This window comes from Eucyclogobius newberryi, unplaced genomic scaffold (assembly GCF_026437365.1).
Source record: "Eucyclogobius newberryi isolate DKJ021-1_F unplaced genomic scaffold, fEucNew1.0.hap1 SCAF_21, whole genome shotgun sequence".
Taxonomy (NCBI): domain Eukaryota; kingdom Metazoa; phylum Chordata; class Actinopteri; order Gobiiformes; family Gobiidae; genus Eucyclogobius; species Eucyclogobius newberryi.
In genome coordinates, this window is record NW_027315846.1 from 9020544 (window position 1) to 9035725 (window position 15182).

Below are 15182 nucleotides of genomic sequence, written 5' to 3' on the forward strand. Positions count from 1 at the left end.
CACCAAGTAATAATAATATGTTGTTGAATGTTGTTTTGAAGGTATAAAACGTTTAAATATCGAGAAATATTCAATGTTTTATTCTGTTTGAATGTTAAAGAAAAATCAAAAGCTTCTGATTCAAAATGAAAAAAAATGATGTCGTAAACTTTCAGATTAATGTTAGGGATGAACAGATATATCGGCCCAGTATCGGTATTGGTCGATATTCACGTCATTGAGTAATATCGGTGACTGGTTTGTTTGCGGTGCCAGTCACATGACATTTAGGGCCCGGGCTTTCTGCCGCTGTATTCTAACAGAACCGGCTGTAAACTGTAATCCAGTCTTTAAGTCAAAAGACCCAGAAATGACAAAGTTACAGACTTGTAAAAGCTGTAGAAATGAAATAAACGCGCAACGAATTCACTCGCGACCCACGATGAACGCAATGTTTTTTCCATTACATTATTTGACTAGTCTTTCTCAGTTTAGACATGTTTGCTCCATATAACTTTAGTGTGAGTGGGTTTAAGAAGGAAATTTTGTCAAACATGTGACTAAACCAGGTCTAAAATGAGACTAAACCATGGAAAACATTTACAGTGAAGAAAATATGTATTTGAACACTCTAAGATTTAGCAAGTTCTCTCATTTAATAACTAAGGAGCGGTCTGAAAGGATCATCGTAGGTGCATTTAAAACAAATCTGATATCACATTGGATGATTTCTTTTTTTTAAACTTCTGAATCCACTATTTGAGCAACAACGCTATTGAAAGACGGATAAATGCTGAACACCCGGCCCATATTCTGCTGCACTTAAAGAAATGCTTGTGTCCCGATGAGCAGAAGTCGGAGTGCCCGTGCTAGTGACGTGCGGTTGCGTTCAAGACGTGCTGCAGCTCGTTCAGGAGGAGTGGAAATGTTTACTGTAAACTTTGGTCTGTTTTGTGGCCTGAAAGCCTCCGAGTTAATGTCTAGTTCAAGGTGTCACGATTATGTAGAAGTCACAAAAAGATCATTTAAGAAAAACGTCGACATTTTCTAAACTCATGAAAATAGACAATTTTAAGCTTTATTGAAGTCACAGTTACCTTTTTATTGTTGAAGACCATGCATACGTGAGTCAGGAATTTCAAAGGTTTTGGTCATGATGTAAGTGTGAATAAAAGTTGACTGTTAAATTTGTGTTTCTAGTTAGAGAAAACAAAGAAGCCGATCATAAAGAAGCCAAAATAGAAACAAAATTGACAAAATGAATGATTCTTGATGTTTTTTCACCTCTAAACTCCAATATAGTGTTTCCCCGATGGTTTACATAGTGTATGTTTAATTTAAACCTAAATTAGTTTAGTGCTACTTAAGGCTTGGTCCTCACTGTGGAAAGTTACTGCTGTTATAGTCCTGTTTTTGCATCTTGTTCAGATCAGACGGCCCTCGGAGAGCTTTATATTTTCTTAGTTGTGGTGTGAAAAGTTTAAGAATCACTCCCTTGATACATATATAAATAGTTTTCTCTTTTAACTTGCTCCAGCCATTATAAATCCTCTCCAAAATTGCAGAATCAGAAGCTCAGTGGTGCCACGCCTGAGCCTCGGTCTACCATTATGTCACTCCAGTGAGACAGACTCGGCTCTGTGCTGGAGCCGCGGTGACGACATCTCCTGAGTCACGCTTTGTGTTTTCAAGCAGTATAATTCTCTCAAACACCTTTTGTGCGCCGCATTTGACCCGCACTACGCTTTATCACGCATCAAATGAGATCACAATTTGTAAAAGGACACCCTGGATAGAAAGTTGCGGGACCTGTTCTGAATAGCAATCTCTTTGTTTATGACGGGAAGTGATTTAATGATGTTAATATGTGAAAAGTAAGCTCAATGTCATAATGCTTTATCGCTTTGTCCTGTGTCTTGTCACCGCTGTCATTAGAGTGTGTCCCTGGCATGAGAAAAGTCCAAGTTTAGACCTTGTGTTGTCTTTTGTTTGGAGACAATCATTTGTAATTCTCAACACAGAATGAAAGTATGTCTTACATTAGCACTGATATTTAATTAGACCCGTTTAAAACTGTTCTGCAAAGGTCCACATTTGTCCTTTTTCAGTGTTGGGACTAGATTTAAGATCAATTAGTCTCTTTGTATACATTTTTTTCTATTCCTTTTAAGGATTAGCCTCTATATCCTGATTATTCTCTATATCCTGATTATTCTCTATATCCTGATTATTCTCTATATCCTGATTCTCTATATCCTGATTATTCTCTATATCCTGATTATTCTCTATATCCTGATTCTCTATATCCTGATTATTCTCTATATCCTGATTATTCTCTATATCCAGTTTGGCATTTTTCTGTGTAATTTGTTCACTTTTATTCCTACAGTATTTCTCAAACTGTGGTACTCAGTCCAAATGTATATCATATAAATTTAGACCCTTTTTAATGCACATTTGTGTCCTCTTTTGGGTTGGACTAGTGTAGCAATGGTGTAGTTCTATTTAAAACCGGTTTAGCCCTTATTTAGACCTGGTCTTTATTTAGATCTGGTTTGGATCTGGTGGTACTAAGAAGGCCAAATAAACGTGATGTAACAAGTTTTATAACAACAGCTTTAATTAATACCTCATTCATGTTTCTTTGATAGTTTTGACGGTTTAAAATGCAACAAATGGCATGTCCAGATAGTTGAAGTTGCAGATCAAAACAATGACAAACAGTAGGACCAGGACAAAGTTTGGAATGCAGTGTTTCGTGTGACGTCTTACTTACTTTTATTAAATATATCTGTGCGTTGTGTCGTCCAGGTCCGCCCTGCTCTGCTGGGGTTCTGCTGCTAAGCATGCTGCCCAGAGCCCCGCCCACCACCAGCAGCCTAAACCTGGTGACCGCTGAGGTGTCCAATCTCGGGTCAGACCAACAAGACGGGATCAGCATGGCCGACCTGGTGGAGAGTTTGGACGCAGGGGAGCTGGACTTTGGAGATGGGGAGGAGATGGACTACGATGGCAGTATTTTAGGTATTATTTCTCCCTTTGATGTATGTGAGCCTTTTTATTTGAGTAAATCACATTATTTTATTACATAGTTTATACTCTTTCGGCTCTCTCAATGGCAACAAGTTACTAATGTTTCACCTTGTATTGATAAATCTTCATTTTCAATTTGTTTTATTCATCAAAAACTAATTAAAATGGCTTTCTATGTGAATGTATTGATCTTAAAGAGACATTTACACTTAAGAAAGTGAAATATAATCCTCTAAAAGTCTGAAATCTGTACCTAACCACACGCTTTTACTGAGGCGTACGTACCTTACTTCAACTTTCAACGTAGTGGTCCAAAACTGCTCAAGTAAGAGTACAAAAGTATTAGGAAAACTACTTATCAGTTAAGATCATCATTTATGATTGGAAGTTAATGTAGTTGGATGGACAAAACATAAAATCCGGTATTTGCAAAAACAAATCCATAAAAAGCATTAAAAACTAAATCATATCTGTAGGAGCGGAGCAAGAAACACAAATGTTGAAATTATTTATTGTGAATGAATGAATGGATTTATTTCAAAGATGCAAACATAAGTCACAAATAACAACATCTTAAGAGCACAAAATAAAATACAAATATTGTATACATAGGCTAAAACTTTAATTTCACATGTTTAACTTATTTACTCTCACTCTTTCCTTATTATAACTTAAAGAATTCAGTTTCCTGTTATGTCTTTTTATTATGTCCAATAAATTCACAGAAAAACATTCAACATTCAACTTAACACTTTTCATTGATTTCATAGTTCATAAACATCATATTTCTTTACATTTATTCCTACATTTCACGCTGGTACATTATGAAACCTAATGACTGTATCAAATCCTCAGGTCATTCCATAATTGTTGTTCGACATTTGGGTGAAATATATTTGTTGACATTGTCCCTAAGCTCTTGGATATTGTGCCGCTGATAAATATGTTTTTGTAGATTTTGTGGTAAAGACTTGTAAAGATGATGTTTTTGTCACTTGTAGACATTATTCCATTAGGAGCAAAAGTTATAATGTCTCTGAGAAGAAAAGCGCTCAGAGAAGTACATTTTCTCATAACAAATGACAGAGTAATACCATCTCTGTGACCTAAATCCAGTCAATACTTTATACTTTCACTGTGGCTCATTCATGGCCCACACATCACTCGAAAACTGTGCAAAGATGGCGGCTACAAAATTGTTAGTCAAGTGAATCAAGTACACCCTTTGACCTCCACTCCAAAGACTTATTACAAAATCTGTCCTCGTGGGCGCACAGTACTTTCCAAAAACTGCATCCCACTCACTCACTTCACCTGTGCAGCCAAACGCCGACTCCTACAGGAACCCATCGCGAAACTAAAATGTCCCGACGATTGATTTCTCATCGACAGGGGACAGCCGGCTCCCCTTCTCGGCCATTTACGCCCTGGTGGGTTTCAAAGAGGCCAACGCCAAAGTGTACGTGCCGGCCGTGCCCATCACCGCTCGCATCCTGGAGGTGGAGAGGTTCACCGCCGCCCAGGATCGCTTCAACATGTCCAACCACAGGAGCGTCAACAAGGTACAGAACGCCGCCGCTCCAGATGCTCCGCCGCGTTACAGTCGATATCGTCATTTTTGCTTGAGCGTCGTATGGTGTCGAATGGGAAATGGGAAGTTACATTTCAGTCAATTAAAAACAGTTAAAGGAATATTTAGTTTTGCTGAAAGTTTTATGGACGTCTTTAACAGTGCAGCCTTTCCGGTTCTGGTAGTAAAGCACCAAAAACGGTATCCTCGAAAGCCTCTGGGATGGGCGGAGTATCGGTGTATCAAGTTGTCAATTTGGCCGAGTCTGTGGGAAAGCAGGTTTTTTTTTAATACAAAAATCTATCAAGATATTTGTTTTATATTAGGCCGCGATTGTTTTATTACTTGGTTTACGGATCCGCCGCACTTAGAATATTGATTTATACAATATAAATAAAATGAATTATTATCAAAATGTTTTTATAAAGTACCGCCGACAACGCAAAATAGCATTAAATGAAATATAAAAAGCGGTATTAAGTCAAAAGATAAGAATGCGTGACGGAGCAGCGCCGTCCCTGCGCGGTCCCGGCGCGGTCCCGGCGCGAGCGGTCCCGTTTCCCTGTCTGCCGGGCACCTTTATATCGCAAATACACATTTTAAATCTGTTTACCGCATTTTCTCCAGCGCGTTGACTAAGGCTGCACACTTAGAAGCGTCAGTTCTACCAATGCAAAACACGCTAATCTACTGTTACGCTCACCTTCGCGCCGCGTCTCCCCCCCTCTCCTCCTCCTGGTGCGTTTTAGGGAAACCCGGAAGAAAAAATCTTTTGAAATTGAAATTATATTTATATTTCGTCCGCCTGTTCAATATATTTCATTTAAAAATCCGTAAACCAAGTAATAAAATAACTGCGGCCTTAGGATATGAGCAATTATATCAAGATGTAAATGTTTGTCTATATCTTCTAATCCTAAATTGCCTTTTAACTATTATGAAATTCATCTTCTTTGAAACTTTAGGCAGCAACGTACAAACATTTACAATATGGATTTTTAAGAGTATTTTAAATATGAAATTATTGGTGAATACTTAAACATAACAAAGATCATAAAGATTTTGTGTGGATGGGGACGTTAACTCCTATAGTTATCTTATTAAAGCTAACTTATCTTTTTTCTACCTTTCCACACACACACACACACACACACCACACGCACACAGTTTTGTATTCTTTCACATTCTTTCACATTGTCCAGATGTGTTCTCACGCTGACCGCTCCCGTTTGATGTTTGATGTTTCAGTCTTTACCCGCTGTCTTCAAAATCGAGTTGAGGCACGGCGAGTTCACGTGGATGGTGAAGAGGAAAGAGAAACATTTCATGGAGCTGCACCGAGAGCTCCGGACGTACAAGACGTTCATGAGGATCCCTCTGCCCTCAAGAAGGTAACGCGACACAACACGACACAACACAACGCGATACAACACAACGCGATACAACACAACGCGATACAACACGACACAACACAATACAATACAACACGACACAACACAACACAATACAATACAATACAACGCGACACAACACAACACAATACAACACAATACAATACAACGCGACACAACACAATACAATACAATACAATACAACGCGACGCAACACAAAACAACACAACACAATACAATACAACGCGACACAACACAATACAACACGACACAACACAATGCAATACAACACAACACAATACAATACAATACAATGAGACACAACACAATACAATACAACGCGACACAACACAACACAACACAATACAATACAATACAATACAACGCGACACAACACAATACAATACAACACAACACAACACAATACAATACATTACAACGCAACACAACACAATACAATACAACGCGACACAATGCAATACAATACAATACAACACAACACAATACAATACAATACAACACGACACAACACAATACAATACAATACAACACAACACAACATGACACAACGCAACTGTCAAACATTACATTTGCATTAAGAGTCTAGAGATGTCAAAAACAAACAGACAATAATCAATACTAAAACTATTTCAAAACTAGTACAAACCATGTATATAATAATCACTAATATAATATAATAATCACTAATATAATATAAGACCATGTAGTTTGGTAATATTATAGAAAACGAATGTGATTTTATTTTGAAAAGGACATTTTGTGGTCTAAAATCCTGGTCTTTTAACGTGTTTTCCTCAGTATCGAAGTTCAACGTGACATTTTAGAATCGTGACAAAACTGTCTGACAAAACTGATCCTCTCATTATTTTTGGTTTACCCCAATAACAATAATGATAATAATTGGAATATATTCTAAACATGTGCCTGTCACTCAAATGTCTTGGTTGAGGTTGAACAAAACTCTAACATAAACCACTCAAACACAACATATCCTAATTAAGACATTTCGACTGCCATCATTGAACAATTACAGTCCAAGTTTAATAACCAACTCTTTTTCTTTTAGATTTTTGTAACAACAGTATGCGTAATTTTCCAATAATATGTGTTCTCTCTCAGCTCTGAGATCGTCTAGTGCTGTCATGATGATAAACTACAATAAAGTAATCATCTAAATACATCATAAATTCGTCATAAATCTTCCGTGTCGGATTGAATAAACTGGGCACTCCCTCGTTAAACACGTTTATCGTGCAATCATTGAGCTAATCTTTTTCCTTCTAAATTGTAAAATGTGATCTTTTGAACTTTACTTGACCCACTTCCTGGCAGTTATTTGGATTAAAAAAATACAGTTTCTTCAATTTTTATGTATGCATTTTCATATATCAAAAGATTTCTCATCTTACTCTGCAAAACTAAGCAAACGAAAGCCCCAAACCCCCAAAAAAGATCAATGAAACATGCCTCTGGTAAGACGAATAAGAAATTGTTAAACTCACGTCTGCTCCCCGACGATAAAAGCATCCCCCGTTTATCTTTTAATTGGACTCATTTGCCTTTTTTGTTTTCGTAGCCACACCGTGAGGAGGAGGACGGTGAGGAAGAGCGAGGTGAGGGAGATGCCCGTCCTGCCCAAAGGAAGCGGAGACGAGCTCGTACGGGACGAACAAGTCTCCAGCCGCAGGGTACGACTCTGCTGCCACTTTAACCTTAACCCTGTAACACGCCATTGCCATCTTATGCTCCGCGCTGTTCTGTAAAGCCACACGACTGAATTTGTACATGCATAAAAAGGGAATAAGCGGTCAAAACGGTGTATTGTTTCTACAGAGACAGTTAGAAGACTATTTGAACAAGCTGCTGAAGATGGCAATGTACCGCAAATACCATCATACTGTGAGTAATCCTACTAAGCCAACACCCATTAACGACTTTCCCTTCTGAATCGCTCGAGTTCTGAACCTTCAAAACCCGACACGAAGCAAGACGTGACTAATAATTGTTAACTGTGGGGCTGTAGTCGGCGGAAAGAGTTCTTTTTTTTTTTTTGCCTTGTAGCTGACGAATCGGCGTCTTTAGCCAAACGCTGGCAAACGCTCTCGGGATGATGAAGTGTCTCTGTGATTCGTCCGTGTTTTTGAAGCCAAAGTGCACCGACCGGACCAGGCAACTGCAGGAGATCACGCGAAAACAAATATTTATACAGAGCACTCTTACTGAGCGATGTATCGGCTGTAGAAAACAAGATAAAAAGCAGTTTAAACTCACAATTTCCTCCCACATCTTAAGATAACTCGCCCCTCGCTGCCTCCTTTCTGCTGTTGTGAATGAACTTCCTTTAAAATCCCCCCAAATAGAAATAATAAACTAATCAGCGACTAATTAAAAATGCTGGTCGACCGAGACTCCGTTGACCGATGAATCGACTAAATGTGCAGTTTTTGCTACTTTTTTACAGTATATAAATCATAAACTCAACTTTTCATGATTTTAATTGATTATACGATTGATAATTGAGTCGAAAAGTCAAACTGTTCTGAATAATTCACACTTTTCACCTTTTTGTAAATATCGCCATCCATTATAATCACAGCCCCAAGTGTATTTTGTTTTAATCCACTGATCTTTGCAAACACGACAAAGAATGTACTTGTTTTTTGGAGGTTGACATGTTAAATCGCTGTTTACTCAGAGGAAATTCTGTTTACCGTTGAAACGTGAAAAACTTGGTGTGTGAACCACATGAGCTAAAGCAGACACAGTTTTGTGGCCAATAATGAGCCGAGAATGAATTTTGTGGCTAAATGTAATAAGCCATTACAAAAAATAGGTATACATGGAGTTAAAAGCAGTATTTAATCAATGTTTTTATTATTTAATTCAGCAAATAAGTAGTGACTTGAGTACATTGGACAGAAAAGTACTTAATTTATATTGCAGTAAATCTTAACATAGACTTAATAAACCCCAACTAAATTTAGGCAAGAAAAATATGACTAAAATCTGACTTTTTTATATTTTAATGTTTAATAAAAATAAGTGAATCTCTGTCAATTGCGATAGTCTCATTTGTAATTCAATACATGTTTTATTAGCAGTTTAATATGACATCACTGAGAGTTGCCAAAGCCACGTATTAAATTGCACATGATTTAAAAGTCACGTTCTGTTTTTTATGAGCTGACAAATATCTACTTAAATACACAGCTTTAAATCTCTTTGGCTTGTTAGACTGTCCTGGTTTAATCCTGTTAAAATCACAGTGTCGTGCCAGGTTCAGCCCATGTTCAGTCTCAACTTTTATTTGTGAACGTTTTATTTCCTCGCTTAAAGTATTAAATAATCTTACTCCACTTTAGGAAATGCACAATCTTGTCCTTGGCCTTCACAGAAACTTCCTCTTGGCTCTCAAACATTTTTTTGCTTATTAACTTGGTAAAAGGTTATTGCTTTGTACGTGATTTGAGCCGTTAAAAAGCTGACTCTATATGTTAGTTTTATAGCTTTGATTGAACAAACCTTCCAACCTTCTGCATGACTGGTAAAATGTTTCTTTTGGACCGGAATACGTGTTTATTTCCCCAAATATCTGCACAATAGCTGCAATAAGATAATATTAATGAACAGTAAATAAAGCACATGGACTCATTTATAGTCTAATAGATGTGTTGCTTCATTTAGCACTCATTTGCGTGTATTTAATATGTGGTTTTCTATCTTACTTGGGATTTGCCAAAGCCACATTTTGACTTGCACATGAATGAATTGTTCCACATGTTTTTTTTATGAGCTGATAAATGTCTATTAGAATCCAACACGTTAAATCTCTTTAGCTTTGCTGTTGTGTGTGTGTGTGTGTTCCTGTCTCTTCTCAGATGGAGTTTATAGATGTGAGCCAGCTGTCTTTTATTCACGACTTGGGACCTAAAGGACTGTAAGTATTTTGGAAATCGCTCTTTTCAAAACATTTATGAAAACGCTCAGAGGAAGCAGCTAGTTTTATGTAACTTAATATTTTGGATGAATATTTTTCCCGTGTGTGTGTGTGTGTGTGTGTGTGTGTGTGTGTGTGTGTGTGTCTGTGTGTGTGTGTGTGTGTGTGTCTGTGTGTGTGTGTGTCCAGGGAGGGGATGATCTACAAGCGGTCAGGAGGACATCGCATACCGGGCATGAACTGCTGTGGTCATTCACAAGCCTGTTACCGCTGGTCCAAACGGTACGTGCGCAGGGAAAAGAAACGCTGAGTCCGGTTACGTAACACTGCCATGATACCACAGCGTTTAATATTTATATGATTTATGATTATTCATGCTGCCACTGTTGCTCTTGCTACGACTCTGCCTCACACTTGTGCTTCTTCTTCTTCTTCTTCTTCTTCTTCTTCTTCTTCTTCTTCTTCTTCTTCTTCTTCTTCTTCTTCTTCTTCTTCTTCTTCTTCTTCTTCTTCTTCTTCTTCTTCTTCTTCTTCTTCTTCATCTTCTTCTTCTTCTTCTTCTTCTTCTTCTTCTTCTTCTTCTTCTTCTTCTTCTTCTTCTTCTTCTTCTTCTTCTTCTTCTTCTTCTTCTTCTTCTTCTGTTTTCCTTCAACTACACCTACAATGACTTCCTGTTTAGCACTGCCAAGGTTATTGACAATTCAAGTATAGTATAGTATAGTTTTAGAAATTGATTTTTGCTTTGGGTGTCATTCCCAAAACTTATTGCAGAGAAGCAAATACACAACAAAGAGTGAAAAAGGGTACTAAGTCTGTAAAGTAAAAAAGAACATTTTAATGGTATAGGACGTGTAAGTGGGGCAATATTTTAATTTTTACATGGTACTTTGGGGGTAATTTTCAAAAATATCCATATTAGTCTAACCATAAATGTGTAGGGATGTCAATAAATATATAAAGACTTTCAAACAGACTCTAAATGACAAAAAGAACACCTGATCAGTCACTGAGCTGCTACCGGAGTGTGTTTGTCGTTAAAAACAATGAAGAAATGGCCCATTAACATATGTAGATCCATCGATATTGATACCACAGTCTTGTATTGCACAGTTTGATCTTGATTGCACAGCACTTTGGACCACAAGGAATTAATTATTATGGTTATGTTTCGACATGCTATCAGAGGGACGGCGCCTTTTTTAACTGTTCTGACAGAAATGGCGGTTTCAGATAACAATTGCATCGTCGAGCGTGCGTGTCCCACTTCTCCCCTGGCCAAGTTCTTACGTGAGCGTTTGTATTGTATTGTTGTTTATCTGAAATCTGAAGACAACATGCAGAGTCCCACACTGTTCTCTTGTGCCATCCACCTACCTCCATGTGATCGGGCTCCTCCTACACGCTTTCCCTTCAAAATAATACAGCGTTTAAGAGCCATCAGATGTAATGCGGTTAATACAGTGTGATGTGTATGAAATGTAATGTTTATGTGTGAAACGGACCAAAGAGGCAGGGATAGTGACAGTGTGATGGGGATTACAGTTTTGACAGTAGTATGTAGAGTACCAGCTGCTCACTTTTTGTGGATTTGTAATTATATGTTTTGTAACTCAATGGAAAGATCAGATCAACACATCGATTACACTTATTTGTAACCGCATACATGGAATAGGGGTGAGAAATATGGATAAAAATCAACTTCTAAGATAAGATAAGATAATCCTTTATTGTCCACACATGGGGAAATTTCGGTGTTACAACGCAGTAGATACAGAGGGAAGGACAGATAACTTATAGAAGAACTCTTATAAACAAAAAAAAACTCCTCTCATATCTTAATAGGGAATGGAGGAAAATAATAATAATAATAAAATAAAAAGATTAAAATAAAAATAAAATAAAGTAAAGTGAAAATAGCTAGCATAAGACTAAATAATACTAATACTAATGGTAAGTAAACACTCTTTTTTACATCGGATCTAGATATGTTTTTGCTACGATTTGAACAGTGCGTCAGGAATGTGCTAACATCTGCCTGTAAATGTCTTGGTTGAGGTTTAAATGTCACAAAACCTGAATGGAACGTAAAACTAACCATAAAAGTGCATTTGAAGTCATTATTTTAAATCATTTTAGTATCAACAAAATGAAAATACTCTCTGTTTCCTTTTGCATTGTTCCCCTTTTAACAGGTTTTTACTTTTTGTGTTCTTTTCATTTTTAATCTAGCTTGTTAAATTATTTGTAGCTAGGGATGTCATAATATCACATTTTAGTGTTATGATTATTGTGAGAAAAAACATGATTTAATGATTATTCACCATTATTGAGACTGGGACCAAACAACAGTGAAATCTTTAATTTTCTTTCATTCTCGTGGTCAAACATGTCACTGTTCCTCAAGTTTGTAACCGGCTTTATGATATTTGACTCTCTGAAAGACCAAAAAAAGAGTTAAATTTGACAAAAACAGCCAGATAAAAAAGTAATTTACGTTTAGGTCTATTTTTTGGGCGTTAGATTGAACTAAAAAAGGCTTGAATTTGTTTCTAAAACTGTCACGATTATTATTTTTTGGTTCTTACGATTATACGATACAAAATAATTACGATTATCGATTAACCTAATAATCTTGACATCCCTATTTGTAGTATTGGAACACGGAACGTTGTGATTTATTTATTTCAGGAACGAGAGACGTGTTTATGTGGAATCAGTACAAATTTTACAAACTGCAACCTGAACCTGAACTTGATAAATAAACAGTATACTTTATATTCTACTGCACGTCTCCAAAACAAATACAACACACGTGAAATGATCAATATTTCCATTTACAGTATTTTTGACATTTCAGTATTTAGTGCCATTTATTCTTGCAGTATACTAGTATTCAGGACCATAATTTTAAGCAAGACAGGAGCAGAGATTAGTATTTTTGAATATTGTTTTACTTTTCGCCCTGTATCGTAAGTAAAAACACTGTTATCTGTGCGCTTGCAGGTGGCTGGTGGTGAAGGACTCTTTTCTGTTATACATGAAGCCAGACTCCGGGGCCGTATCGTTCGTGCTCCTTTTGGATAAAGAGTTCAGCATCAAGATGGACTCCAAAGAGACGGAGACTAAATACGGCGTCAGAATCGACAGTCTCTCAAGGTGAGCGCGTCGTCCTCGCATTCGTCCACACAACACGGATGAAGAGCCTAGTCTAAGCAGAGGAAATCCCATGTTTATACAAACTCTTTAAAGTTCACTCATTTACCGTATTATCCGGACAATAAGTCGCACGCTTTTTCATAGTTTTGGCCAAGGTGCGACTTATACTCCAGAGCGTCTTATATATGATATTATTTGTTTTCACACTGGCAACCACAAGAGGGCGTTCTAGGCTCTAAGCGACGCAGAAGAAGAATCTGCACTTCCTCTTCCTCTGGAGTTTGTGGAGTTGTTTAGAAGTGACACAGAGGAAGAAGAATTCAATGGATTTAGTGATTTGGGGTCAAACTGATGCTTTGGTAAACTTGTTAGCATGTTCTTTATGCTATAGTTATCTGAATAACTGTTCATATGTTACGTTAACATACCAGACACTTACCACAGTTCTGTCTGTGCGTCATGTAGCTGAAGGTGTTAGCGTTAGCATACGTACACCTATTCACCATGTTCTCTAATCTGTTGAATGTCTGTTCTTGGTCTTGGATTTGATCAAATTTCCCCCAAAAACGCGTCTTATACTTATTGACTTATACTCCAGTGCGACTTATATATGTTTTTTTCTTCTCTATTATGCATTTTTTGGCTGGTGCGTCTTATACTCCGGTGCGACTTATAGTCCGGAAAATAAGGTACTCGTTTACTATAGCTTGGACAGATCTTTCCAAGCCAATTGCAGCTCACAGAAGATCAAAATATACAATAGAACTACGCATTCTGGTTTGAATCCTGTTTAAGAATTTAAGAAGCACAATTCACATAGTACAGCTTTTTTCTTCTTGCGGAAACAATCCATTCATCTATCTTCTTCCTCTTTATTCTTAGAGGGTTTTCTTTAATTAACAGCTAATAACGCACTGTATGTACAATTCAAAGTGTCCAATTCACCTAACGAGTACAGGTTTTTTGAACGATTGTTGAATTAAAGTACATAGAGTAAAGTAAAAGGACCATATAGAGGACTCAGAGGAATATTACTCCGCATTGCACCATTTTGTGTTCCTTGTAGTGTGTCTCGAATGTCCAATTATTTTCTTTCTTTGGGCAGGACGCTGGTGTTTAAGTGCAGCAGCTTCAGACACGCTCGCTGGTGGGGACAGAGCATCGAAAACTTTGTCAGGAACCACGGGAAAGCGTTTCTCCGAGATCATCGATTCAGCGCCTTTGCACAAGAACAAGAGAATATCCCGGCCAAATGGTAACCAGCCCAATACAACGCACGCTCGTACAAATCAGGCGGTCCTCATTTATAGGTGATGGATTATCGGTGGATACTGTCGCGTAGTGAAGTGTCGTGAGTGTTGTTTTCTGGCTCTTGTTTTGCCACTTCTCCCCCTCGCCGGCCACATCCCAGTTTATTGTTTGAAACGGTCTTTGTGCACTGTATAATGTTACAGCCTGTTAGACCAGCGCTTTGATTCAGTCAACAAAAAGGAACAAAGAGCTGGGAAAAAATTTAATTATGCTAAAATAATGGTAAAATGCCCTTCCTCTGGTAAGGCAAAGTTCTTGTTAATTCTGCTGTCTGAATGTTTTATTGCTGAAGAACCAAATATATACAAAAATATCCACTATTGTTCACACCAAGTAAGTGATTATGATAAATCGACATTACAGTGGTTTCCCTTATGTTCCGCTCCTATTTCAGGACGCACAGAGGTCACGTTTATGAAATATTTAAGAGAAATCCATGCGTATACTAGGTTTAAGGGAATGGAAATATTTAAGAGATATCCACGTGTATACTAGGTTTAAGGGAATAGAAATATTTAAGAGATATCCACGTGTATACTAGGTTTAAGGGAATAGAAATATTTAAGAGATATCCATGCGTATACTAGGTTTAAGTGAACAGAAATATTTGACAAAAATCCAGTCTAGTTTTGAGTTAACAGCGTATGAAGTAGTGTAGCATTGTGCCATAATTATAGTTCATTTTAGTTGTTAAATGTGGACGATGTCACTTTTCTCATGCCGCGGTGATGCTGTGGCTTGGCCTGGAATGTTCCACAGACGGGCATTAAACTAATCTAAATGG

General features: G+C 37.5%; 1 protein-coding gene across 1 annotated transcript in view; it reads left to right on the forward strand.

Moving 5' to 3' along the window:
- The first annotated feature begins 2791 nt into the window (after positions 1–2791).
- The window catches only part of pld1a (phospholipase D1a), a 49203-nt gene continuing 36812 nt past the window's right edge, over positions 2792–15182 (forward strand). The window contains exons 1-9 of the mRNA XM_072457552.1: positions 2792–3003; positions 4405–4574; positions 5831–5973; positions 7571–7682; positions 7828–7893; positions 9873–9931; positions 10121–10213; positions 12935–13087; positions 14193–14342. Of these exons, the coding sequence (XP_072313653.1) occupies positions 2826–3003; positions 4405–4574; positions 5831–5973; positions 7571–7682; positions 7828–7893; positions 9873–9931; positions 10121–10213; positions 12935–13087; positions 14193–14342 (1124 nt within the window). The 5' untranslated portion in view covers positions 2792–2825. The remainder of the gene's footprint in view (positions 3004–4404; positions 4575–5830; positions 5974–7570; positions 7683–7827; positions 7894–9872; positions 9932–10120; positions 10214–12934; positions 13088–14192; positions 14343–15182) is intronic.